Raw genomic sequence first — 27,312 nt, 5'->3', positions numbered from 1 at the left:
CCGGTTTTGGTATTTTTAAGGTCCGATCTCCCTCGTGCCTCACTTTCCTTTTGGTAGTATAACAGAACCCATCTCATGGAGTTCTAAAGATTAGTCAAGCACTTATCATAGTAAGTGCTCAGGAAATATTAGCTTCCCAACTGTTCCCACTTTTCCTTCCAGGAAGCCTAACCCTGTGGCCTTTAGGTTCTGGCGGGCGCAGTACTCTCCCTCCCAAGGTCTCCCGCCTGACTTTCCTCCTCCAGGTGAGCGTCCCTCAACTTTCCAGCCAGCTGCCCGTGATGAGTCGGTATTTTCCTCTGGGCGATTCACAGTTCTGGAAGGGTTTAATTAGGTACTTCCCTGAACATGGCTTATTTTGAGCTTTTCGAGTGCTGAGAGTGAGTGGGAGACTATGCTGGGGAATTCGGAACTGGGAAAACAGCAGTCTCACAGGAAACAAAACAAAACAAAAAAACCCGCTGTGACTCTTAACTAGTGGTCAGCGCTGCGGACGTGTCGGCGCCGCTCTTTCTCCCGCCGCTAGGCGGCGCGCCAGGACGCCGGAAGTCGATCCCAGAACTGCGCATGCGTCCTTCTTCTGCATTGCTCTTCCGTTTACTTTCTTTGAGCTTTGTATTGCCGTTTGTCCCATGCGGCAACCCGTACGCATCCGAATCTAGCCCGGGAACTAAGAGTCAGAGGAGCGGGGCTCTGGGAGTCTGCTGATTCCGGGACGTCCTCGGGACCGGCAAGATGTGCTCCCTGGGGTTGTTCCCTCCTCCGCCGCCTAGAGGACAAATCACCCTATACGAGCACAATAACGAACTGGTGACAGGCAGTAGCTGTGAGAGTCCGCCTCCCGACTTCCGGGGCCAGGTGGTCAGGGCGAGGAGGGAGGGACCTTTAGACATGGGGGGCGGTGTTGGAGGGTATGTGGAAGCAGAGGCAGCGTGGCGGGGGTCAGGGGGGTGGGGCGCGTCGCGGTCCCCAGACTGGAGGATTGGAAACAATCTCTCCCAGGGTGGAGAAGAATAGAAGAGATGGAATGTGTTTTAGAGCTGGGATTGGAGGATGAGTGATGCTGAGGAGCTGTGGGGCGGGCCTAGCGGGGATGGAGAGAGTGGGGGCGAATCTAGGGGATGTGACTATGCAGGAGGACTTCTGAAAAGTTGGAGACAGTATCTGGGACAACTGGGAAGGCCCAACCTGGGGAGTTTTTTCCCCCGAGGTTTTCCTGGCAAGGAAAAGGAAGAGAAATGGACGTTTATTGAACGTTTGTGTGGAAGAAAGAGGCTCTGAGTCAGGTGTTCTCCACAAATGTTTTAATAATGTGATTTAATAATCACAGCATTCCTATGAAATATTATTCTGGTTTTACCGATAAGGGAGATAAGACTTGTTTCCCCAGTTCCACAAGTGTTTCTTTTGTGGAAATGGGAAACAGGGGGGTTCAGTAGGGATCTGGAAAGAACTCACTCACTGTCATACCTCTCATTTCTGGCTATAGTGGATCAATCTTCCTGTCCTAAACCTGACTAAGGATCCCTTGAAGACCCCGGGAAGGCTGGACCATGGCACAAGAACTGCCTTCATTCACCACCGGGAGCAAGTGTGGAAGAGATGCATCAACATTTGGTGAGATGTGGCAAAGGGTCTCCTGGGCCATTGGTCTACAGATCCTGGATGCAGTGGGGTCACCATCTCTCTACCCTGGGCTTCCTGGCTCTCTCTAGCTCAGAGCTGTCTGTCATTCAACACATCAAATTATCAGTCCTTTCTGTGGAACTCAAGGCTGTGCAATGGTAGTTCAGTTTCATCTCCAATGACTTGGTTTCCTTTCTGGTTTAATTATGTACAGGGTTCTAGTGATGATTAAATCAGAGAAGGCAATGGCACCCCACTCCAGTACTCTTGCCTGGAAAATCCCATGGACCGAGGAGCCTGGTGGGCTGCAGTCCATGGGGTTGCTTAGAGTCGGACACGACTGAGCGACTTCACTTTCACTTTTCACTTTCATGCATTGGAGAAGGAAATGGCAACCCACTCCAGTGTTCTTGCCTGGAGAATCCCAGGGACGGGGGAGCCTGGTGGGCTGCTGTCTATGTGGTCACACAGAGTTGGACACAACTGAAGCAACTTAGCAGCAGTGATGATTAAATGAGTGAGTTCAGTTCAGTCGCTCAGTCATGTCCGACTCTTTGCGACCCCATGAATTGCAGCACGCCAGGCCTCCCTGTCCATCACCAACTCCTGGAGTTCACCCAGACTCATATCCATCAAGTCAGTGATGCCATCCAGCCATCTCATCCTCTGGCGTCCCCTTCTCCTCCTACCCCCAATCCCTCCCAGCATCAGAGTCTTTTCCATTGAGTCAACTCTGCGTGAGGTGGCCAAAGTACTGGAGTTTTAGCTTTAGCATCATTCCTTCCAAAGAAATCCCAGGGCTGATCTCCTTCAGAATGGACTTCTTGGATCTCCTTGCAGTCCTAGGGACTCTCAAGAGTCTTCTCCAACACCACAGTTCAAAAGCATCAATTGGTTGGCACTCAGCTTTCTTCACAGTCCAACTCTCACATCCATACAAGACCACTGGAAAAACCATGGGCTTGACTAGATGAACCTTTGTTGGCAAAGTAATGTCTCTGCTTTTGAGTATGCTATCTAGGTTGGTCATAACTTTCCTTCCAAGGAGTAAGTGTCTTTTAATTTCATGGCTGCAGTCACCATCTGCAGTGATTTTGGAGCCCAGAAAAATAAAGTCTGACACTGTTTCCACTGTTTCCCCATCTATTTCCCATGAAGTCGTGGGACCGGATGCCATGATCTTCGTTTTCTGAATGTTGAGCTTTAAGCCAACTTTTTCACTCTCCACTTTCACTTTCATCAAGAGGCTTTTGAGTTCCTCTTCACTTTCTGCCATAAGGGTGGTGTCATCTGCATATCTGAGGTGATTGATATTTCTCCCGGCAATCTTGATTCCAGTTTGTGTTTTTTTCCAGTCCAGCGTTTCTCATGATGTACTCTGCATATAAGTTAAATAAGCAGGGTGACAATATACAGCCTTGACGTACTCCTTTTCCTATTTGGAACCAGTCTGTTGTTCCATGTCCAGTTCTAACTGTTGCTTTCTGACCTGCGTACAAATTTCTCAAGAGGCAGGTCAGGTAGTCTGGTATTCCCATCTCTTTCAGAATTTTCCACAGTTTCTTGTGATCCACACAGTCAAAGGCTTTGGCATAGTCAATAAAGCAGAAATAGATGTTTTTCTGGAACTCTCTTGCTTTTTCCATGATCCACCGGATGTTGGGAATTTGATCTCTGGTTCTTCTGCCTTTTCTAAAACCAGCTTGAATATCAGGAAGTTCACGGTTCATGTATTGCTGAAGCCTGACTTGGAGAAGTTTGAGTATCACTTTGCTAGCGTGTGAGATGAATGCGATTGTGTGGTAGTTTGAGCATTCTTTGGCATTGCCTTTCTTTGGGATTGGAATGAAAACTGACCTTTTCCAGTCCTGTGGCCACTGCTGAGTTTTCCAAATTTGCTGACATTTTGAGTGCAGCACTTTCACAGCATCATCTTTTAGGATTTGAAATAGCTTAGCTGGAATTTTATCACCTCCACTAGCTTTATTTGTAGTGATGCTTCCTAAGGCCCACTTGAGTTCACATTCTAGGATGTCTGGCTCTAGGTGAGTAATTACACCATCGTGGTTATTTGGGTCATGAAGATCTTTTTTGTACAGTTCTTCTGTGTATTCTTGCCACCTCTTCTTAATATCTTCTGCTTCTGTTAGGTCCATACCATTTCTGTCCTTTATTGAGCCCATCTTTGCATGAAATGTTCCCTTGGTATCTCTAATTTTCTTGAAGAAGAGATCTCTAGTCTTTCCCATTCTATGTTTTCCTTTATTTCTTTGCCTTGATCACTGAGGAAGGCTTTCTTATCTATCCTTGCTGTTCTTTGGAACTCTGCATTCAGATGGTATATCTTTCCTTTTCTCCTTTGCCTTGAGCTTCTCTTCTTTTCTCAGCTATTTGTAAGGCCTCCCCAGACAGCCATTTTGCCTTTTTGTGTTTCTATTTTTGGGGGATGGTCTTGACCACTGCCTCCTGTACAGTGTCACAAGCTCCATCCACAGTTCTTCAGGCACTCTGTCTGTCAGATCTAATGCCTTGAATCTGTTTCTCACTTCCACTGTATAATCGTAAGGGATTTGATTTAGGTCATTCTTGAATGGTCTAGTGGTTTTCCCTACTTTCTTCAATTTAAATCTGAATTTGGCAATAAGGGGTTCACGATCTGAGCCACAGTCAGCTCCCGGTCTTGTTTTTGCTGACTGTATAGAGCTTCTCCATTTTTGGTAGCAAAGAATATAATCAGTCTGATTTCGGTGTTGACCATCTTGTGATGTACATGTGTAGAGTCTTCTCTTGTGTTGTTGGAAGAGGGTGTTTGCTATGACCAGTGCGTTCTCTTGGCAAAACTCGATTAGTCTTTGCCCTGCTTCATTCCGTATTCCAAGACCAAATTTGCCTGTTACTCCAGGTATCATTTGACTTCCTACTTTTGCATTCCAGTCCCCTATAATGAAAAAGACATCTTTTTTGGGTGCTAGTTCTTAAAGGTCTTGTAGGTCTTCATAGAACCGTTCAACTTCAGCTTCTTCAGTGTTACTGGTTGGGGCATAGACTTGGATTACTGTGATACTGAATGGTTTGCCTTGGAAACGAACAGAGATCATTCTGTCGTTTTTGAGATTGCATCCAAGTACTGCATTTCGGACTCTTTTGTTGACTATGAGGGCTACTCCATTTTTTCTAAGGGATTCTTGCCCACAGTAGCGGATATAATGGTCATCTGAATTAAATTCGCCCATTCCAGTCCATTTTAGTTCACTGATTGCTAAAATGTCAGTGTTCACTTTTGCCATCTCCTGTTTGACCACTTCCAATTTACCCTGATTCATCGACCATCCAGGTTCCTATGCAATATTGTTCTTTACAGCATTGGACTTTACTTCCACCACCAGTCACATCCACAACTTGGTGGCGTTTTCGCTTTTGACAGCAAGGAGGCCCTCTGCTGTCTTTCACATGTTGATGTCCTGAACTGGACTTGCACCGCATCTTGGTGTTCACGTGTCTGTTCAACACCCTCAGTCAGATACTCTACAGGCTCCACACACTCAGCACGTTCAGAATCAATCTCTTTGTTTTCTTCTCTATGCCAGCGTCTTCCTTGTGTTTTTCGTCTCCAGGAATGCCCTTCCTAGTCATATAAGAATAAGTGGTTTGAATGTAGGCTTTGGGACAGACAGACAGATTGAATCCTGAGTCTGCTTTTTCCTACCTAGTTTACCTTTGATAATCAACCTTTCACACTCCCTGTTCTCTCATCTAAAAATGCAGATGATAACAATCCCTGTTGTGTAGGGTTGTGATAATAGCTAAGTTAGATGTTGCGTGTGAAGCTGCAGCCCAGCCCCAGCACAGTGTAATCAGTGTTGGATGCTATAATTATCATCTAGGTGTTTCCCTTGATATTATCCTTTACCTTACTAATGTTGAATTAATCCTCCAATCCTGTCCGTTCTATTTCCTCAAGCTCTTAGACTAGTCTTCTTTTCTCAACCACCAGTGGTTCAAGCCACTTTGGCCTTTCTCTAGATTCCTGAAATAGCTTCTTAACCTGTTTCTTTCTCTCCATTCTTGTCTCCCTCTAATCTGCAGCCAGATTGATCTTTCTAAAATGCCTGGGTGATCAGTTTATTCCTTAACTGAAACTCCCTTCAGTGGCTTTCCATTCATTGTCTTCAGGCAAGTCCTGACTCTTTGATCTTCACACAAAGCCCTGACAGACCTCTGAGCCTTAATTGTCTCATTGAGGAAATGGGTAGAATGAAAGGACAGTATAAAGTGTTTGACGTATAGTTGCTACTCATTAAATGGAAATGCTCTTATTTTTTAAATATTTATTTATATATTACTCACTTGGCTGCACCAGGTCTTCATTGCAGCATGCAGGATCTTATAGCTGCAACATGTGGGATCTAGTTCCCTGACCAGGGATGGAACCTGGGCTCCCTGCATTGGGAATGTGGAGTCTTAGCCACTGAGCCACCAGGGAAGTCCCTGATCTTATTCTGAGTACATGTTTATTGAATGAATGAATGAATGGAGGAACTTAGAGGGGAGACTGAAGGGATCAAAGCTATCTAACTCAGTTCCCTCTCCTCTTCAGGCGTGATGTAGGCCTTTTTGGGGTGCTGAATGAAATTGCAAATTCAGAGGAGGAGGGTAAGTGTGTTTACCTGCAGCCTTCTCTGGTTTTGTGGTTGCCATCTCCCCTCCATATTCTCCATAATTCATCCCAATACCTGTTGGCCCAGCGCCTTTCCCTTCATCCCTGTATTCCTGGCCCAGTTGTCTCCCCTGGTGCTATCTTCTCTCACCTCTACCTACCCCTCATGCCGCAGAGTGGGTGTCCAGATCACTTGTTGGGTGGAAGGGCCTGGAGAGTGCTTGCCCTTGCTCAGCCCTTACCTAGGAGGGTGCCCAGTGAGAGCCCTGTGAACGGTTTAATCACGGCTGCTTCCTTAACCCCACAGTGTTTGAGTGGGTGAAGACGGCATCCAGTTGGGCCCTGGCACTCTGTCGATGGGCCTCCTCCCTCCACGGGTCCCTGTTTCCCCATCTCTCTGTAAGTTTGGCTTCTGCCACTGGCCCTCCCTGCTGCTACTCTCTGCTCCTACCATTTTCTGTGCCTTAGGGTCAGGCTGTGATGGGAAGACGGCAGAGGGTGGGAATGGTCCAGCTCCCCGTGGGAGCTTTGAGGGGATAAGCTCCCTTTGTCCCAGTGCATCCTCTGTCTGCTTTGTTATTACAGCTTAGGAGCGAAGATCTGATTGCTGAATTTGCTCAAGTCACAAATTGGTGAGTGTACCAGCTCTGGGGCTTTTGTTAGAAGGAAGTCCTGAATCTTGAAACTTCTTCTGGGGAGATGGAAAAACAAGGCAGAGACTCCTCTCACCCCTTCCCTGACGGTTCCCCATGTTCTCGCTCCTTCTACCTCCCAATAAAGAAAGAAACAGCAAAAAATGGTAAACGGTCTCATGTGGAAGGCAGCCTGAGCTCTGGGCCCAGGTGTGGTGAGGTGCAGTTCGTACTCTTCACTCTCACTCCTGCCCCAGGTCTAGCTGCTGCTTGCGGGTCTTTGCATGGCACCCCCACACCAACAAGTTTGCTGTGGCTCTGCTGGATGACTCAGTCCGGGTGTATAATGCCAACAGGTATGTGTGGCACACTGGGTGGGCTCTGACTCTTTTAAGTCTCCATCTCTCAGTCCCCACTTCCTTCTCCAGCTCTGGTGCCCCGAGAGTCCTGCAGTTCCTGAGCCGAGTCCGATGGCTCTTTTCAGAACTGGGGTCAGGGAGGCCCCACAGCTGGATGCATCCTCTTTCCAAACCCAGCCTTTATCCTGTCCTCTGTCCCACCCTACCCCCAGGCGCTGGATGGTCTGCTTTCTTCTCTGGGTGTCTGTCCTCAATTACACTCAGGTCCCCTCCCCTTAGTGTCCCTGCTTTGACTCTGTCCCCTCCCATTTCACCCCAGCACTATCGTCCCCTCCCTGAAGCACCGGCTGCAGCGCAATGTGGCGGCCCTGGCCTGGAAGCCCCTCAGTGCCTCTGTCTTGGCTGTGGCCTGCCAGAGCTGCATTCTCATCTGGACTCTGGATCCCACGTCCTTGTCTACCCGGTGAGTCCCAGCAGTCTCTTACCCTGACTCGAGGCCATGGGTTGGTGAGGAGGTCTGGGAGGAAAAGTTCTTTATCCTCACAGCACTTCCCATGGCTACAGAAGCAGACCTAAGGCCAAGGTGGAGGTTCTGCGAAGCGGTAATCTAGAGAAAGGGACAGAACTAGGGGCTTCTGGAATTGTGGGGAGTGTGCACCTGTGGATCATGAAGTGGAAAGAAAGTCTCTTTGGGAGGACTGCCAGATGCAAGTTTAACAGGAGGGAGAAAGGCAATTAATGTAGATATGGAATTAATATGGATTTGAGCTGAAACCAGTGAAAATGGAAAAAGAATCCCCACAAGAACTAACTAAATATAAAACCAGAAACTGGTTCTTTAAACTTTGAATAAAGATTTTGGCTCGCTTTATTAAGGCAAAAGAGAAAATCAAAGTACACTATTTTCAGAATGGGAAAAGAGAGAGAACCACAGATATGGAAGAAAATAGAATTATTAGAGAATATTTTATACATTTAGACCAGCACATTTGAAAATCTAAGGAAATGTTTGATTTTCTACCAAATACGTGTTACCAAAGTGGATGAGTTGTACCACTAAAAAAGATGACAGACTGAGATGATTTTATGATGTTTGCCTAATTGTCAGAGAAAAGATAATCTCCATGTTATTGGAACTAATCCAGATCATAGAAAAATTGGGAAAGCCTCTTGATTTGTTTCTTCCTTTTAATAAACTTTATATGGACGTAATTTTAGATTTTTGGAAAAGCTGCAAAGATAGTACAGAGGGTTTGGCTATACCGTCACACCATTTCCCCCATTGTTAATATCTGATATTACCATGTTACATCTATCAAAACTAAGAAACTGACATTTGAATGTTGTTAATAACTAAACTGTAGACTTTGTTTACATTTCACCAGTTTTCCCATTAATGTCCTCTATCTGTCCCATCCTGATTTGTTTTTATAAAGTTAATGTGACCCTAAAACTGAAACCTGACAATAGGTAGTATAAGAAAGAAACTATTTGAATACTGATTTTAAAATCCTAAATAAAAGACTACCAAATAGAATCCAAAAGCATATTAAAAAAAAATTTTTTTTAACCTAGTGGAATTTTCCAGAAATTAGAAACTATTTACCATTAGGACATATATTAAAATGATTTATTACACTGGCAAATTAAGGGAGAAAAATGTTTGTATTAATAAATGCCCTTGAATAAGCAGACATCCTGCTGAATGCATAAAGTAAATAGGAATACACAGAGATGACCTAAACATAAAGAGTATATACTCAAAATCAGTGGCTGCCATATTAAACTGTGAAATAGGAAATAGTAAAAGTTTTTCCAGTAATGTCAGGATAAAAACAGAGGTATCGTTGCCACCATATTAATCAACAGTAGTTTTGGATGTTCTTGTGAGTGCAGTAAAACAAGAAAAAGGAATGTGGTAAAGTCTTGAGAAAGAAGATAAAATTAATTTTTATTTGGAGATATGATTTTACACCTAGATAAAACAAGAGATTCAACTAAAAGAAACTTTAATCTGGTAAGAAATGTAAGTAGTACCATAATTGGATCCAGGAAACTGAAAAGGTCATAGCTTTCCTTTGTACCAGTAAGAATCAGCTGAGAAATTGTGATGAAAAATATGTTCTATTACAACAGGTCCAGTAATTACTATAGGTTACTAGGAATAAATTGTTAAATTTATTTAATGTTAGACATCTGAAGAAAGTGGTTGAAGAATATTAAAGGAAGAAAAAAGTGAAGTCGCTCAGTCATGTCCAACTCTTTGCAACCCCATGGACTATATAGCCTACCAGGCTCCTCCAGGCCTCCTTCCAGGCAAGAATACTGGAGTGGATTGCCGTTTCCTTCTCCAGGAGATCTTCCTGACCCAGGAATTGAACCCGGGTCTCCCACATTGTCGGCGGACGCTTTACCGTCTGAGCCACCAGGGAAGTCAATGTTAAAACAAGAATATTAAACAAAAGCTTAATTAATGGCGGGACATGCTGTATTCCTGGATAGGAAAATTTAATCATAAAGATGTCAAGTTAAGTATATTTCCGATTAGCATTCTACTGAATTGTTTTTGTGAACTGGAAAAATTGCTATTTAGAGTTTTTATGAAAGAATAAATGTGGAAGGATAGCCATGAATATTTGCAAAGGAAGCGTATTGAGAGGAGACTTGCCTCTAGGTATTGAAATGTTTCATGAAGTCACAGTAATACAAAGATATTGTCATAAGATCAGACAAACAGATCAGTGTATCAGAACAACATTCAGGAACAGATCTAGGAATTTATGGAAATTTAATATATGATGAATTTGGCTTGCATTGCAATAGACAAGTTCAGATTTCTTTTTTTTTTTAGTGGTTTTGACATAATTGGCTATCCATTTAGAAAATGATAAAGTTCGGCCTTGCTTCACATTTTATATACAAATAAATTCCAAGCTGATAAAAAAACTAAGTGTAAAAATACATAATTAAAAGGACTAGAAAAATATATAGGATTTTTTTTTGCCCATTCAGAATGACAGTATTATTAAAATTGAAATGTTTGATAACATCTATTATTAGCAAGAGTAGGAAACATGGCATAGTGTGGTACAAACTTTTTTTTAAAAATTATTTTCTTTATTTTGGCTGCACCTGGTCTTTGTTGCTGCGTGTGGGCTCTCTCTGGTTGCAGTGTGCGAGCAGCTTCTCATTGCAGTGGCTTCTCTTGTTGAGACCACAGGCTCTAGGGAACACAGGCTTCAGTGGTTGCGGCACAGGGGCTCAGTAGTTGCGGCTCCCGGGGTCCAGAGCTCTGGCTCAGCAGTTATGGTGCACTGGCCTGTGGAATCTTCCTGCACCAGGGATCGAACTGGTGTCCCCTGCATTGTGAGGCAGATTCTTAACCACTGGGCCACCAGGGAAGCCCCACAAACTTTTCAGAAAATAATTTGTTGGCATATTTATCTTTTGAAAGGTGCAAGTCTTTTTTACCCACAATTCCATTTTAATACTGTATTCTACACAAATAATGACATAAGTACATAAAGATATAAAGAATACTTTTGCAGTACTATATGTAATAAAAAAAATCACCAACAACTGGTGTCTGTGGAAGCACGACTGAATAAATAATAGTTCATCTATTCAGTGGAATACAGTGAGGCCACTGAAAAGAATGAGATGGATCTCTGTAAACTGATGTATTGTAAAATTAAGAGTAACTTGTAGACTGGTGACCTCATTAGAGCTAAAGGTGGGTGTATAGTTGGGAGGAAAAAGGACAGAGTGGCATTGATAGTAGCCTGCACTTTTTGGGCCAAGTATGTCGCTCTGGAGATTCAGAGCTGACACAGCTGGCAGCCTCAGTTAGTTCCCAGCCCAGTCGGGGAGGTTGCCACACGTGCCATCTTTGATGAACAGAAAATGAGGCAGAGCACCGAGGAGGGAAGCTAACTGTGCAAGGAAACACAGAGAGGTTTGGGAGCACAGGTTGAATTCTGAGGAGTGGCAGATAACTAGAAAGATAAGAGATTGGAACTGTGAGGTGATGTCATGGGGTATCCTGGCCTCCAGGCAGGATGGGCCTGTGGAGAGAGGGTTCTCATCCAGAGCAGAGCATGCATCTCCCCGGCCCAGCACCATAGAACTTTACTTGTCACAAGTTCTTGTCTCTTTCGGACTTCCCTGGTGGCTCAGTGGTAAAGAATGTGCCTGTTGATGCAACAGACACAGGTTCAATACCTGATCCAGGAAGATTCCCACATTCTTCAGAGCAACTAAGCTTGGGAGCCTGTGCTCTATTGAGCCTGTGCTCTAGAGCCCAGAAACCACAACTACTGAGCTCACGTGCCCTAAAGCCCATGCTCCGCAACCAGAGAAGCCGTTGCAACAAGAAGCTCCTCTAATGCAACTAGAGAAAAAACCCACATGGCCACAAGGATCCAGCACAGCCAATAAATAAACGAGTAACAGGAGTAATAAAGTTCTTATCTCTCTCAGGTTTACCCGCTTTCACCCTTTCTGGGCCTCCTGGTAGCGACTGCCCTTGCTTCCTTCTTGTTTTCCTTTAACTTCCATTATTCTTACTCCTGCACTCAGAGGGCCCACAGAGATGGGGCAGTGTTAGCAGGCGGAGGTAAGGGAACAGAGTCACAGGGCTTTCTTCTTGTCTTCTGACCCCACGCCGTCTCCCTTCTGCAGACCCTCTTCTGGCTGTGCCCAGGTGCTCTCTCACCCTGGGCACACACCCGTTACCAGCTTGGCTTGGGCCCCTAGTGGGGGGCGGCTGCTCTCAGCTTCCCCTGTGGACGCTGCCATCCTGGTGAGTTGATCCCCACACCTCTTGGGGTCACTTCAGCTACACCTCTCAGACTTGAGGGAACAGCTGTCTTTGCCTGGTGGTGGGAAGTACACTGGGGGAGGCGAGGAACAGTTATCCATTCACTCTTAAACTTATCCAAGGTGCAGGAGCACCCTGCTCCTCACATGTAAAATTCTGCTTGCTGTTTTCTCCTGTTTCAACCCTCTCCACTTCCTCCCCTCTCTGGTTCTTTGTACCTCAGGGAAGGGGGTCTGTGGGGTTTTGGGGATACTGTCTCACTGTCCCCCCCTCTCCTAGGTATGGGATGTCTCAACAGAGACCTGTGTTCCCCTTCCCTGGTTTCGGGGAGGTGGGGTTACGAACCTGCTCTGGTCCCCAGATGGCAGCAAAGTCTTGGCTACCACTCCTTCAGCTGTCTTTCGGTGAGTGTGGGGAGAGCGGGAGTGGGCAGGAAGGATGTGGAGAAAGGCCCTAGGCTTCTGGAACTTCCAGCTGCACAGCCTTCTGTCCCCATTCCCATTCCCCTCAACCTGGGACTGACAGGCAGGGAGGTCTGAGCTGTGAGACCTGCAACTCTAAGCTGTGGCCTGCTTCTCTGGCAGAGTCTGGGAGGCCCAGATGTGGACTTGCGAGCGGTGGCCTACCCTCTCAGGGCGATGCCAGGTAGGAGGGAGTGTGCAGTGCAGGAGCTGGGGAGGAGGTTGGCTGTACTTGCCCCCCACCTCCTCTACTTCTCTTGCTCCTGTGCGTCCTTCCTGTATTCTCATAGACCACCCTTTTCCTGCCCTTTGCTCCCTGACCCCAGACTGGCTGCTGGAGCCCCAGTGGAAACCGCCTGCTGTTCACCGTGTTGGGGGAACCGCTTATTTACTCCTTGTCATTCCCAGAACGTTGTGGTGAGTCAGGGGCAACACTTCCGGATGCACAATAGCTGGGGTAGTCAGAGGGAGGAAAGAGCCATCTGGAATATGCTGCTTTGAAGGAAAAAAGGAAGTAAAGAAGCTCGGAAGACTTGAGAGGCATTGATGCCTGTGATGGGGAGGAGACGGGGAACCGGGGGCGAGGGGCCCTTTTCCTACACTTAAGAGCACCTGCTCTGATCCACAGGTGAGGGAAAGGGGTATGTTGGAGGCGCCAAGTCCGCTACAATAGTAGCAGATCTGTCTGAGACCACCATACAGACGCCAGATGGTGAGGAGAGGTAAGCTGGGTGGGTGAGGAAAGGACGGTGAGACAAGGCTGGGAGGGACCACGCAGAGCCTGGCAACCTGCTGTTCTCACTTGTAGACTTGGGGGAGAGGCTCACTCCATGGTCTGGGACCCAAGTGGGGAGCGGCTAGCTGTGCTCATGAAAGGTAAGAGGTGGAGAGGAAGGCCTCTGCTGAGGCTGCACCATCTTCCCAGCAATCAAGTGTATCCATGTCCTGGCAGCAGTTCTGCTGTGCCCCTGCCCTGGGATTCAGCCTCCAGAGTTCCTTCCTATCCCTCGTCCATCTCTTATAGGCAATTCTCGGGTCCAGAATGGGAAACCAGTCATCCTCCTTTTTCGCACTCGAAACAGCCCTGTGTTTGAGCTACTTCCTTGGTAAGTGCTGGGTTCCTCACTGGCCCTCCCATACCAAACCCACATCCCACTATACCTGCCTTCTGCCTCCAGCTGCCTGCTTACCTTCTCTTCTTTGTCTAGTGGCATTATCCAGGGGGAGCTAGGAGCCCAGGCCCAGCTCATCACTTTCCATCCTTCCTTCAACAAAGGAGCTCTGCTCAGTGTGGTGAGTAGGCCAGCTTCTGGGCTGCAGGAGTGGGGAGGAGCTGAGGGCCATGGCTGCTGGGTGGCTCTGCCGGGAATAGCCCTTCTCTGGGCCCAGGCTGACTTTGCTCCCCTCTCTCTGCAGTGCTGGTCCACAGGCCGGATCACCCACATCCCTCTGTACTTTGTCAATGCCCGGTTTCCACGCTTTAGCCCAGTGCTTGGCCGAGCCCAGGAGCCCCCTGCTGGGGGTGGAGGCTCTATTCACGATCTACCTCTGTTTACTGAGACATCCCCAACCTCTGCCCCTTGGGACCCTCTCCCAGGGCCACCCCCTGCTCGGCCCCACTCCCCTCACTCCCACTTTCAGTAATAAAAGTGTCCTTTCTTGTTTTCCACTTATAAATGATGAGACTTGGTCTTTTCCAGTGAGTTGCACTGGGGTACACTGAAGGAAAAAAAAGACATGGACTTTGGGTTTAAATCTTGGCTTTCACTTTTTAGTCACTCCTTGTGAATCTGGTCATTATTTACCCTTAAGAACTGGATAGTTTTCAAATGATTTGAAAGCAAAACTGAGAAAATACGTAGCACCAGCTCTGGCACATAACAGATGTTGCACTTTCCCCAAATTTAAGCAAGCTCCCAGAATAGTGCAGGGCAGTAATAGAACATTATTTGGTCAGCATGAGATGGGAGTTTTATTGGATTATGGGATTTGGGGCAGGCATAGGTGCTGGGCGCTGGGCCAAGGTGGCACGGGCCATGCTCAGGGCACCCTCTCGGGTACGGTGCCCACCAATGAAGCCGCTGGCATGGACAAAGATGCAGCCAGGAATTCCACTGATCTGGTCCAGGGCCTCATCCCGAAGACCCCGCCATGGCTCTAGCAGGGGCAGCCTACGAGTGAGCAGAAAGAGGGAGTTGGTGGGGGCAAATGGAGGTCGTGAGGAACTGGGAGAGGGGGAGCAGAGGCCTAGGTTAGTGGCTGCCTCCTCTGATGGGGCTGAAACATGCCTGAAGGGCTGCAGGGTGGACCCCTAGGCCCTCACCTGCTCTGGAACGAATGGGGCTCCTTAGGCACACACTGCACCCGCCACTGTCCAGCCTGGTCTGTGTAGATAACAAAGGCGATGGTCCCTGCAGGGGACAGCCCCGATTCCAGCTGATAGAGGTGCTCCTTCCAGGGGCAGCCACCCTTTTCCAGTTCTATTATCTCCCCGCTTGGGTCCACCTGCAAAGGAAGTGGAGCTGGCACAGACGGCTCAGGGTAGGAGCATGAGCCCCAAGAGGCCAGCAGCCTGCCAGCATGCACTCTCCAGGGCCACAGTGCCTCTTCCCAGGTCCATACCTGGAACCTCTTGGCCAGGGCCTCTTCCACCAGGGCCCGCGCTGGCAGCCAGCTGTTCTGGTAGAAATCTAGTCTCTGTAGGAACTCTTCTCGAACCAGGTCCATTGCACGCTTGAACCCAGCCTGGGAATGAGAACCATGGTGCTGGCCCGAACTTCTAATTCTGCTAGGGCTCAAGAGGCCAAGCCCGCTCACTTCCTCCCCTGGTTTTCACACACCTCAGTCTCTTTTCCCCAGGCCCTCCTTACCTCCGTGTCTTGGTTGGGCTGGTTCCAGGTGGGATTAAGCCGAGCAACCCTGGCGCTCAGCGTGGTGGTCAGCAGGTACCGAGGCTCTCCCTCCTCCCACTGGGAAATCCCATTATCCACCGCATCCACTTCCTCCACGAAGTTTTCATACATCTAAGGCAGCAGTAGGAGAAAGGCTCTGGAGGGCACTATTTGCATAAAGCTTTATAGATCTCAAAATGTATGCATATACAGTCTTTCATCTTCACAAAGATCCTGCAAGGATCTCCCAACATCACTTGGACGACGAGAGGGGTAATTGCAGAGCTCAGCAACTTCCTGAAAGGCAGAAAGTATACAGCGCTAGGGCTGAATTCAGATCACCTGATTTCTGGTCCAGTGCTTACTCTGCTGCTGCTGCTGCTGCTAAGTCAATTCAGTCGTGTCCGATTCTGTGCGACCCCATAGACGGCAGCCCACCAGGCTCCCCCGTCCTTGGGATTCTCCAGGCAAGAACACTGGAGTGGGTTGCCATTTCCTTCTCCGATGCATGACAGTGAAAAGTGAAAGTGAAGTCGCTCAGTCGTGTCCGACTCATAGCGACCCCATGGACTGCAGCCTACCAGGCTCCTCCGTCCATGGGATTTTCCAGGCAAGAGTACTGGAGTGGGGTGCCATTGCCTTCTCCAGTGCTCGCTCTACTACAGCTCAAAGCCGGAGCCAAGGCCAGCATGTGTGGGGAGGGGGCTGCTGTGTTCTGAACAAGGAAGGTCTTGAGTTCCATGATGGGCTCTGTGGGGTGGAGCCTCATGGCTGAGGGCAGGTGAATCTCCAGCTGGGCTGAGCAGGCTATTCACTGATCCACTTAATGAGCTACAGGAGGGTCTGATCAAGCACACCCATCAAGTGGGAGAAGATAAGTACTAGACATGAAGGGCTGGAATGTGGTCCCGGGGCAGCCCATGATGTATACCACATGGCATCTCCTAAACCTAAAGAAATGGTAGGATGCCTCAAGAATCTGGGGGAAGAAAAGGACATGGGATATCAGTATTTAATGCAAAACTGCCTTACAAAATAGGCCTACATTTAGACACATCTGTGGTATGTAGAAAAAGTGCTACTCAGGAGAGCTGGAAAAGAAACTCCTCTCTGCCCAGCACCAACTGGTCTGAACCCCCAACCCGAGGCTCCGTTAAAACTTGGGTGCAATTTTAATATCCAAAACATACAAACAGTCCACCAGGACTTCCCTGGTGGTCCAATGACTAAGATTCTGTACTTACAATACAAAGGGCCCAGGTTCAATCCCTGGTCAGGGAACTAAGATCCCATGTGCCACAGCCAAATAAATAAATAATGAATATTTTTTAAAAAAACAGCTCATATAACTTAACATCAAAACCAAACAACCCAACTGAAAAATAGGCAGAACTGGATATTTTCCCAGAGAAGATCTACAGATGGCCAAAAGGCCATCAACATTACTGATTATCAGAGAAATGCAAATTAAACCACAATTGAGATATTACATCACACTTGTCAGAATGGCTATCATCAAAAATACCACAAGGAACGCATGTTGCTAAGGATGTGGAGAAAAGGGAACCCTTGTACACTGTTGGTGGGAATGTAGATTAGTGCAGTCACTGTGGAAAACAATATGGAAGTTCCTCAAGAAGTTAAAAATAGAACTATCATATGACCCAGCAATTCTCCTGGGTATTTATCTGAAACAAACAAACAAATACTAATTCAAAAAGATATATGCACCTCAATGTTCACAGCAGCATCATTTGCAATAGTCAAGGTGTGAAAGCAACCTAAGTGTCCATCAACAGATGAGTGGATAAAGAAGATGTAGATACAACAGAATATGACTTAGCCATAAAATGAAAAAAATAATGAAAATTTGCCATTTGCAACAACATGGGTGGAATTTTAGGGTATTATGTTTAGTAAAATAAGTCACAGAAAGACAAATACTATATGATATCAGTTATATGTGGAATCTAAAAAACTAGTGAATATAACAAAAACAAACTCACAGACCTAACAAATTAGTGGCTACCAAAGGGAAGAGGGAAGAGAGGAGGAGCAAGATGGGGTTGGGTTAAGAGGTACAAACTGCTGCTGCTGCTGCTGCTAAGTCGATTCAGTCGTGTCCGACTCTGCGACCCCATAGACGGCAGCCCACCAGGCCCCCCCGTCCCTGGGATTCTCCAGGCAAGAACACTGGAGTGGGTTGCCATTTCCTTCTCCGATGCATGAAAGTGAAAAGTGAAAGTGAAGTCGCTCAGTCGTAACCGACTCTTAGCGACCCCATGGACGTCAGCCCACCAGGCTCCTCTGTCCATGGGATTCTCCAGGCAAGAGTACTGGAGTGGGGTGGAGGTACAAACTACTATATGTAAAATAAGCATATCCCTGGTGATCCAGTGGCTAAGACTCCATGCTCCCAATGCAGGGGGTCTGGGTTTGATCCCTGGTTGGGGAACTAGATCCCACATGCCACAGTTAAGACCCAGCATAGCCAAAAAAATTAAATAAACATTAAAAAAGAGAATATGCTTAAAATAAGCTACAAGAAAATACTTTATAGCACATGGAATATAGCCAATATTCTATAATAACTGTAAGCAGAGTGTAATCTTCAAAAATTGTGAATCACTATGTAGTACACCAGAAACATAATAAAACCTTGGGTATAATTTAGTTCAGTTGCTTAGAAACCCCTCAGCAGTAGAAGGGAAAATTGACCTAGGCAGTCTAAAACCTATTCCAGAAGCTCCAATTTAAACACTCACATTTATTCAACTCTTTTGGATCACACTAATGCTGTGTCATAGAGGAAACAGACAAGCTGAGACAGAGAACTGAACTCGACAGCCCATCTGCAAAAAATAGAGTTGACTGAATCTGAAGTTTGTCTTGTGAACTTCACAGGAGCAGGGTCAAGTAGCTGACCTCAGAATCATGGATCCAAGTGCATGCCAGGGCCACTAGCCCTTGTTGCTTCCCCAACCACAGGCACCTGAACTGCCTGCAGGGGGCGCTGGTGGAACCTGAAGAGGTTTTCATAATCAAACCCTTCCCAGTTTCCCAACTCTCTGTGCCTTTGAAAACAGCGGTGCCTGAGATATGCTGCCCTCCACCTTCAGGGCAGCCAGCACCTCAGTCACATGCTGCCAAACGTAAGCAGCCTGGTCTACTTCCAAGTTGTTGAACAATTGTTTTTTATGTGTGTCAGAGCATGCTTTACAGTTTTCAAAGCCCTTCCCCATACATTACCTCATCCATGTCTCACAACCACCAGAGAATGGAGGCAGGAGAGATTACCCATCCCCCGTGAGGAGACGGGCTTGACTGAGCCAGAGGACGGTGGGCCAGCACGGGTCAGGAACCCTGACCTGAGCGTGGTCGTGTTGCTCTAGCCCACGGGGTGGAGATGCACGTGGGGGGCATCTCTGTCCTTAGGTCCCCACCTTGTCATACAGGGTGCCCACCATGCCGTCCTCTTCGCTAGTGCCCAGCAACTGGGCCAGCAGCTTGTGCCCGAAGTGCAGATAGATGAGTCCCGCACTGCTCAGCTTGGTCTGCCACGGCTTCCCAGGGGACAGGGAGCTCATGGTCTCTGTGAAAGACCTGAGGAGCACAGGGAGGTGGGGCTAACGCCAACCGCCCCGGCTCAGCCACCGCGTGCGCACGTGCAGGCACAGCGCGGTGGGGAGGCTGGGGAACACCGAGGGAACTGGGAGAAAGCCTGGCTGGGGAGGCTTTGGCTTGTCCTCAGGGGTTAACACAGACTTGAGTTTGGAGTCCACATGCATCCATTGGGCTTCCCTGGTGGCTCAGATGTCATCTGACAAGGATTAACTCGGTGCTTACAACATGCCCAGACTTTGTTGTAAACATCAGAGATGAAAAAAACTAAGACTCTGTCCCTGCCTTCAAGTTTATCTTCCTAAGGCAGATGGACAGGGATACACGGGCACACATGGCCACACACCGCCCCCCACGCACACTCACATGAGCAACCAAAGGAATGCTCCAGCCGGTTGTAAACAAGGAAAGGGCTCAGGGGAAGAACCTTCAGGTCATTCCTGGAAGATGAATTAGTGGGTGTGTGGCAGACACATAAAGGGGGAAGGAGAAAAGGCATTCCAAGTAGAGGGAACGTGTATAATGCCTAAGAGAAAGGTATCCATGGAACCGCAAGAAAGCAGCTTGGGATGGGGAATGAGAGGCAGAAGATAAAGCAGGAGCTGGACCAGGGCAGGCCTTGAATGCTACACTTCAGAGTTTGAAGTTTATCTGTAGGTAAGGAGGAGCCACTGAGAGACTTTAAGCCAGAGCATGTCAGAAAGAGCACTGTGCCAGCCAGCATGGGGAAGAGATCCAAGATCACCTGCAATGTTCCAGGTGAGTGAGGAAGGCAGGGGCTTGAACAGCCTTGGGACAGAGGGTACGGAAATGGTATGATAGTTGTTAGAACAGTAGAAACCACAGTAAATACCAGTCCATTAGAATCACCAAGGAAGCTCATTTTTTTGTTCTAATGATTTTAATTATTAAATATTAAGTAAACAAAAAATACCTATAAAATACTCATAAGGTATAAAGACTAATAACAATAATGTCCCAGAAAAGATTCAGGAAGAAGCAAAACTAAATAAATAGTTGATGCAAACAGATAAGACATATGTGCTAAACTGTACACAAGAGCATGCAAGGCCATGATGAACACAAAATTCAGGATGCTGCTTACTCTTGGGGGATGTGGGGGATGGCATGTGAAAGAGGCACACAGGTACAGGTGCTAAGATAATGGTAATGGTCTATTCCTTCCGCTGGGAGATCGGTTCATGGGTGTTCATTTTATGTTTTATATACCAGAAATATTAAATATATTGTTTTACATGTCAAATATGGCACACTTTTTAAAAATTATATAAAATCATCAGAAAAAAGGAAGCACTCAATTACGTCAAGTGCCACAAAGAAGTCAGTTAAGGTGAGAGGGTTAAGGTGACAAGTCAGTCAGTTAACCCTCAACCAGCAACCTGAGCCTGGCATTGCGGTCACTGGTGCCCTTTTCACCAGCATTTCAGGCAGAGAGACTGGAAAAGACCCGGATGAATGAATGATAGGATGGATAAAAGGAATGAACTCAAAGAAATGTGGAGCCAGGGTCAGCTCTTCTTTTGAAGAATGCCTGAGAAGTGAGGGTGAGATTAGGTCGTACACACGGGGAGCATTCCCTCTCCACATCACTAATGAAAAGTAATATGTATACTTACATAAAAAAGAGAAAGATAGGGAGGGAAGGAGAGAGAGAAAGAGAAAAACAGACTTAAAACCTCCTCATGATACCCGAGAATAACCACTTTAAACAGTGTGGTGTATGTGAGGGAGGGGGTCATGGGTTTTTTTCAGTCCCTTGTTTTCTTTTCTTTTTTTTTTTATGAGAACATATTTTATTGACATATGAATTCACACACACTTATCCATGTCCCTTGTTTTCAAGATGGGAGATGTGTAAACAGAGTTTCTTTCTTCAGGTAAGAAGTAGAAACGCCGATATACAGAGTCCCAGAGCAGGAAGTGATACATGGAAAAGGGGCAAACAGAAAGGTTTCCTGAACTGGAAAGAGGGAGTTGATTCAGGAGTGAGAAACTGAGGAAGTACACGCAGGAAAAGCTCAATTTCTTTTGAAAGAAAAGAGACAGGATCGCTCACTGACAAAGTTTGATGAGGTAGCGGCTTGAGGAGAGGGAAAAGGATTGGAGAGGTACTTGGGATTCTGGCCTATCCGTGGACAAGAACGATTTACCAGGGGTAGAGTGTCAATGACAAAGAAGACAACACACAGCTGAACTATCACCACCCACCACAATCACGTGGGCCAGCAGTCTGAGGTAGGGTAGCAAGGGCACAAGAATGGATTAATCCCTGCTGGGGCATTCAGTGAGGTAAGGATAAGGCTGGTGGGAGAAAAGCCTGACTGAGCCAAAGAAAGAAGTGAGTCGGGAAGGGCCCCGGGGAGACCAAGGGAGGCCACGGCAGATGCGAGGGCTCAGGGAAGCACAAAGCCAACTAGATGGGTGCAGAGTAGGTGGCGCACTGGAAGCATGGGAGACAGTAGTCCCATGGGACTCAAGGATGAGGCGGTTCCCTTCGCTGACAGGAGCCACGGCAGTGGCCTGGGGCACTGAGAAAATTAAAGAAATGGTAGTGAGTACTCACCTCTGGTGATGGTCATATCGGTGTCTCTGAGGGTCGTATTCGCCACCCACGTCTACCACGATGTCACAAGCAGCCAGTTTCTCGGGGTCTCGGGTTCGTACAATCTCTGCCTCCTGCAGGGGACACAGGAGGTGAGGGGGTTGCCAGGGTCGCACGGGTAGGGGATTAATGTTGGGCTTTCAAGGAGCAGAGGAGGGGAGAGGGGTGCTCGGGCGGGACACCCTTAGGAGGACGCGGTTCACCCCGGAGATTTGGCGGCAGCCTCCGGGTCAGTTTGCACGGCCTGTACCCACCCGGTACTCCGGCAGGAGGCGCAGCAAAGCGCACGCCAGCGCCTCATCGCAGTGGAAGGTGCCATTGTGCGTCCCGATTCGGGGCGGGGCCATGAGGTGGCTGCGGGGTCGTTTGGAAGGTGGGGCGGGCTCCAGGCTGAGCTTGAGATGCGGGCTCCGGAGAGGTGGCGGCGGCAACAGCACAGGCAGGAAACCGCGCAGAAAGCGGTGGCCCATGCAGCTTTCTACACGAGGAGTCAGTAAGGGAGCCGACCCGGAAGGGGAAGCGCCTGCGCAGCCCCACTTCCGGTTGCCAGTTGTTCCTATGGCAACGGCCCGCGCAGAGAGGGCCTGCCGCCCAGCATTGAATTTTTTTTTTTTTTTTGCTTTTATTTTACCCAGGGCTGGACCACTGCTTTGCCACCTGGTACCCAAAGTTGCATTAAACACAATGCTGAGAGGTCATACCTTGAAGCTTTTTGATGGCATTTTCCATCTTCTCAAATTTCTATACCACAATTCTTTTAATTTTTTTAAATATAAATTTAATTGGAGGCTAATTACTTTACAATATTGTATTGGTTTTGCCATACATCAACATGAATCCGCCACGGGTGTACACGTGTTCCCCATCCTGAATCCCCCTCCCCCCTCCCCATACCATCCCTCTGGGTCATCCCAGTGCACCAGCCCGAAGCATACTGTATCACCAGCATTGAATTTTGACTCCAGTTCCTCACAGATTCCCAAGTGAAGCCTCCAAGATGAGCACTGCATCACTCCTGCTTATCAGGCTCCAGGCAGGGGCACACCCTCTCACCACCACCCTCCCACCTCCTCACCTAATGCAAGAAAAGACCACCACTCTGCCCAGCTGGCTCATTTATTAGCATTAAACACAGACCCTCTTCTTTCCCCATTCCAGGAAACCACGTCCACAAAGTCCCAGGCCCCAGAAGCAGGCACCCTCTGCCCCATTTGTGAAACAAGCTCTCAGGCCTTGGCGGTAGCCTGAGCTGCTCCCAGGGTTGTGAGCTGCTGAATCTTCTGGCTCATCATCTCCATGACAGCTGTGGAATAAAAGAAGAGTCAGACCCTGGGCAGGAGCTGAAGGGGAGAGCCCAGAGTTAAGGAAAACTGACAGGCAGACTACTACAGTTAATTAACTTTCAACACAGAGATTCACTGTAGACGGCAAACACAACACCAATTTAGAATCTAAATTGTCAATAATATGAGATGTGAAAGTCGCTCAGTCGTGTCTGACTCTTGGTGACCCCATGGACGGAGGATCGGCTCCTCTGTCCATGGGGATTCTCCAGGCAAGAATATTGGGGTAGGTTGCCATTTCCTTCCCCAAGGGCTCTTCCCAACCCAGGGATTGAACCCAGGTCTCCCGTATTGCAGGTGGATTCTTTACTGTCTGAGAGACCAGGGAAGCTCGTATGAGAATACTATGAGAACCACTGGGATATAAAAAGGAAAAAAATACAGTTTCAAATGAGTCACATATACCCAGAATATAATAATGTGGAAAAGATGTTTGCTTTTAGAACAGTGGTTCTTAATCCTGACTGTATATCACACAGGGAGCTTTAAAAAAAAAAACCAAAAAAAACCAAAACACTGTTCTCTGGAATCTCACCCTACTGATTCACAGTTGATCCTTGAACAATACCTGTTTGAACTGTGTGGGTCCACTTACATGTTTTTCCCCCCAGTACTAAATACTATAGTACGACATGATCTACAATTGGTTGAATCTGCAAACTTGAAACCAAGGATACAGAGCGGTAGACTATAAATTATATTCAGATTTTCTTCCACTTCACCAAGGTTTGGCACCCCTAACTCCCACATTGTTCAAGGGTCAACTGTAGTTGGTTTGGAGTAGCCCAGGTTTTCAAAAAACTATCTGCGTGATTCTAATACGCAGCCAGGGCTACAACTGCTAGTAGTTGGCTGCTACTGCTGCTGCTAAGTCGCTTCAGTCGTGTCTGACTCTGTGCGACCCCATAGACAGCAGCCTATTAGGCTCCTCTGTCCCTGGGATTCTCCAGGCAAGAATACTGGAGTGGGTTGCCATTTCCTTCTCAAATGCATCAAAGTAAATAGTGAAAGTGAAGTCGCTCAGTCATGTCTGACTCTTAGCGACCCCATGGACTGCAGCCTACCAGGCTCCGTCCATGGATTTTCCAGGCAAGAGTACTGGAGTGGGGTGCCATTGCCTTCTCCGAGTAGTTGGCTAGTTATGGCTATATTTCTTTGCTGTGTTCATTTACATGCACCTGCTCCCTCATTCCATCCCCATTAAATAGGAACTCAAACACAAAAATACATGATTTCCTTTCTCTAAATTTCTCAAGCACCAAAGGCAGTGGGTATGTTAGACACAGAATCTAAGGAGTAATGCATCAAGATACCAATCAAAAAACCACGGTTTTAATCCAGCAAAGGGGATACTCCCTCCCATGGTTCACACTGCAATCCATGTCTGTTATCATGGAGGCAGAAAGGGTCTGAAGAGGTGTCCAAGGCAAGCTTACCCTGTTTCATGGCGTGCTTCTCCTGCAGAGCTGGCTGGATTTTTTCCATTTGCTTGGTAAGGAAGTCTATCTTCCTCTTGAAGAAGTCCTTGGCATCCTCAGCTGTCTGCAAGGTCAAAGTGAATGAGAGGTAACCCATTCTGTACGCTAACTCTCCCCCTCAGAGATGCATTCTTATGTTCCCTTCCACTCACCTTCTCTACGTAGTAGCCAGTTCCCACATCGATAAGCACATGTTCCACATCATGTAGCTTCCCGGGGACATACATCTGAGAAGCAAGGATTAAGGGAAAACTAGCCCAGTATGAGTCATGATTCCCTGTCAGCCAGTTCAGCTTGACCTACCAACACCCTCCTTTTCTAAAAAGGAGGCAGGAATTCCCTGGAGGTCCAGTCACTAGGAGTCACTGCTTTCATTGCTGGGGCTTGGGTTCAATCCCTGGTAGGGGAACTAAGATCCCACAAGCCATGGGAGGGAGTCAAAAAAAATTAATAAACAAACAAAAATTTAAAAGGAATAAGCTACAAGGCACATCTGAAGGCCTACAAACTCCACATGAGGAGAGACAGGGAAGCTGGTTCCTTATGGAGAAAAATCACATGTGCTGCTCTTGTTCTGATCCCATCTGCCATCCTGCAAGCAGTTCTTACAATTCTTACCATTATTCCTTCCAGAAAGACTAGATATTAGAGCAATTAGAATGATAGATCATTAGAATGACAGAACAGGATGATTTTTTCCTGCTGCTGTTGAGTAACAGAGTGAAAAGCCAGCCTCACATTCTCTTTAACACTCCCAGACATGAATTAGCTAATTCCCGATGGATTTAATGTTGATTATTTAAGTAATCCCTGCTACACTGCTATTCCTGTGTTTCCTTTTCAGCCTGTCCATTCTCAGGTAGTTTGCTGCTGCTGCTGCTAACTCGCGTCAGTCGTGTCTGACTCTGTGCGACCCCATAGACGGCAGCCCACCAGGCTCCCCCGTCTCTGGGATTCTCCAGGCAAGAACACTGGAGTGGGTTGCCATTTCCTTCTCCAATGCATGAAAGTGAAAAGTGAAAGTGAAGTCACTCAGTCGTGTCCGACTCTTAGCGACCCCATGGACTGCAGCCCACCAGGCTCCTCTGTCCATGGGATTTTCCAGGCAAGAGTACTGGAGTGGGGTGCCATTACCTTCTCAGGTAGTTTATGGGTGCCCTATTGCCGTAACTTGCTCACTCAAGTAAAACATTCAACAGCTAAGACATAATCCAGGTTTCTTAGTAACAATAGTTAGGAATAAGAGCCATAATTAAACTGAAATTGAGGATTAATAAACAGAACCCCTTTGTTTCCAAATCCTCTATTCTTCTATTGCTTATGTTTTCTAAGTTACAGTAAAAATGTAAACCACCAGTTCTACCTTCCTACTAGGTTATATCCTCAAAGAGCAAAGGGAAATAATCACACCTCAATTCTAAATACATATATCGGGGTGCTCACCAAGCATTAATTAGTTTCTGGCCTTAGGTTAGACAGCAGAGCTAAGCTTGTGTTAATAGCGGTCTCAAAACCATCTAGGCACTCTGGAATAATCAATATCTCCCGCCCTTTTTTGAAGGTTGTTAGGTGTGAGGGAGAAAACGAGAGGGCAGGGAAGAGGCTCCTGCGGAAAGGATACAGAACTCGTCAGTGGGACAAGTAATTCTTTCCCTGTGAAAGCAATTAAGACAAACATGTGGGGAAGGTTGGCAGCTCCAACTTTTAAAGGGAGTTTCAAAATGGCACGGCGCCCGAAAACTATACGAAAAGGACGAACATAGGGGCAACAGGAGCAGAAAAATATCCTGGACATTTCAACTCTAGATAAGCAACATGCAAAGGGCTCCTGCAGCGACAATACGTAATAATGGACTGCTCTCTCGTCTCAGTAAGAAAACTGGATTAGGAGGCGGGAAGAGAGAAGCCGGCTCGCCGCATCTCCCAGGTTCCCTTCGCACGCCTACTCCGTACCCTCGTTGTTTTTCTTCAGCACGTTCAGACAGTCCTTGGCTTCCACATACTTGGTCTGAACCACCTTGAGCTGGGCAATGGACGTGGACAAGAACTCCACTTCCTACAGAGAACAGGAATGAGGGTCAGGGTTGGGGCTCGCGGGAGAAGCGGGCACCGCCAGAGAAGGGGCGGGTCCTGGGACGGGGTGGGGATTTCGCCTGGGAAGGGAATTCTCCCCAAGAGGGGAGGAATGGGGAGCAAGGAAGTACGGGCTGGGGGGGAAGGGAAGTGAGGCGGGGAAGGGGTACTTTCGGAGCCTATTCCCACCTGGTCCAGTTGGTTCTTGAGCATTTCTAGCTGCGGCAAATTCAGCTCGGTGATGTTAACTGACTGCGCCATGTTGGGAAGGAGGGCTTATGAAGCGGAAACCCTCCGTGAGAGCAACGCTCTAGCCGTCTTCTGCGTATCTCGATGGCTACGCCTGGAGGCCTCGCAGCGCTAGACATCTCTATGGTCCTTCAACCCGGAAGAGAGGGAAACTCGCGGCGGGGCGTGGGGTGCGGAATCTTCGGCATGACTCCCCTTGGAATAGAAAGGGCTGCGGCGTTTTCTTTTCACAAAATATCCCAAGCCTCGCATAATCAAGTTCTAACAAACAGGATCCTTATGCTCAAGAAACTTAATCTTACTCAGGCCTTGGGACTTCCCTGTGGTCCAGTGGTTAAGAATCCGCCTGCCAATGCAAGGGAAACGGGTTCCATCCCTGGTGCGGAAAGATCCTACATGCCAAGGATCAACAAAGCCCCTTGTGCAGCAGTTGCTGAGCACCGCCCCCGCAAGGGGCAGCTACTGAAGCTTGGGCGCCTA

General features: G+C 47.5%; 3 protein-coding genes across 4 annotated transcripts; 1 reads left to right on the top strand and 2 right to left on the bottom strand.

The window, feature by feature from the left end:
* The first annotated feature begins 573 nt into the window (after positions 1-573).
* AAAS (aladin WD repeat nucleoporin) lies at positions 574-14,231 on the top strand. 2 transcript variants are annotated; one of them, XM_055584121.1, is made up of 16 exons: positions 576-858; positions 1,490-1,617; positions 6,224-6,279; positions 6,591-6,682; positions 6,869-6,915; positions 7,173-7,271; positions 7,594-7,737; positions 11,955-12,075; positions 12,373-12,497; positions 12,678-12,738; positions 12,881-12,971; positions 13,183-13,276; positions 13,363-13,430; positions 13,579-13,660; positions 13,763-13,847; positions 13,971-14,231. In XM_055584121.1, exons 1-16 carry the CDS (start codon positions 736-738, stop codon positions 14,196-14,198), a joined length of 1,644 nt encoding a protein of 547 aa, XP_055440096.1. In that variant the 5' UTR covers positions 576-735; the 3' UTR covers positions 14,199-14,231. The 2 variants fall into 2 exon arrangements, with proteins under 2 accessions (XP_055440106.1, XP_055440096.1); XM_055584131.1 differs by lacking the exon at positions 7,173-7,271 and having other exon boundaries at positions 574-858.
* A 268-nt stretch (positions 14,232-14,499) lies between these two features.
* MYG1 (MYG1 exonuclease) lies at positions 14,500-22,202 on the bottom strand. Its single transcript, XM_055584144.1, has 7 exons — positions 21,944-22,202; positions 21,651-21,763; positions 18,889-19,048; positions 15,425-15,577; positions 15,177-15,299; positions 14,878-15,059; positions 14,500-14,725 (listed from the first exon to the last, which is right to left on the bottom strand). Exons 1-7 carry the CDS (start codon positions 22,157-22,159, stop codon positions 14,527-14,529), a joined length of 1,146 nt encoding a protein of 381 aa, XP_055440119.1. The 5' UTR covers positions 22,160-22,202; the 3' UTR covers positions 14,500-14,526.
* A 585-nt stretch (positions 22,203-22,787) lies between these two features.
* On the bottom strand, positions 22,788-26,950 carry PFDN5 (prefoldin subunit 5). The gene is made up of 6 exons (XM_055584158.1): positions 26,773-26,950; positions 26,464-26,566; positions 26,132-26,163; positions 24,663-24,737; positions 24,469-24,574; positions 22,788-22,992 (listed from the first exon to the last, which is right to left on the bottom strand). The coding sequence occupies exons 1-6, from the start codon at positions 26,842-26,844 to the stop codon at positions 22,916-22,918; spliced, it is 465 nt and encodes a 154-aa protein (XP_055440133.1). The 5' UTR covers positions 26,845-26,950; the 3' UTR covers positions 22,788-22,915.
* Between the last annotated feature and the right edge of the window lie 362 nt (positions 26,951-27,312).

Source organism: Bubalus kerabau, chromosome 1 (assembly GCF_029407905.1).
Source record: "Bubalus kerabau isolate K-KA32 ecotype Philippines breed swamp buffalo chromosome 1, PCC_UOA_SB_1v2, whole genome shotgun sequence".
NCBI lineage: Eukaryota > Metazoa > Chordata > Mammalia > Artiodactyla > Bovidae > Bubalus > Bubalus kerabau.
Note: the sequence above shows the minus strand (reverse complement) of the source record. Positions and strands in the feature narration are given on the sequence as shown.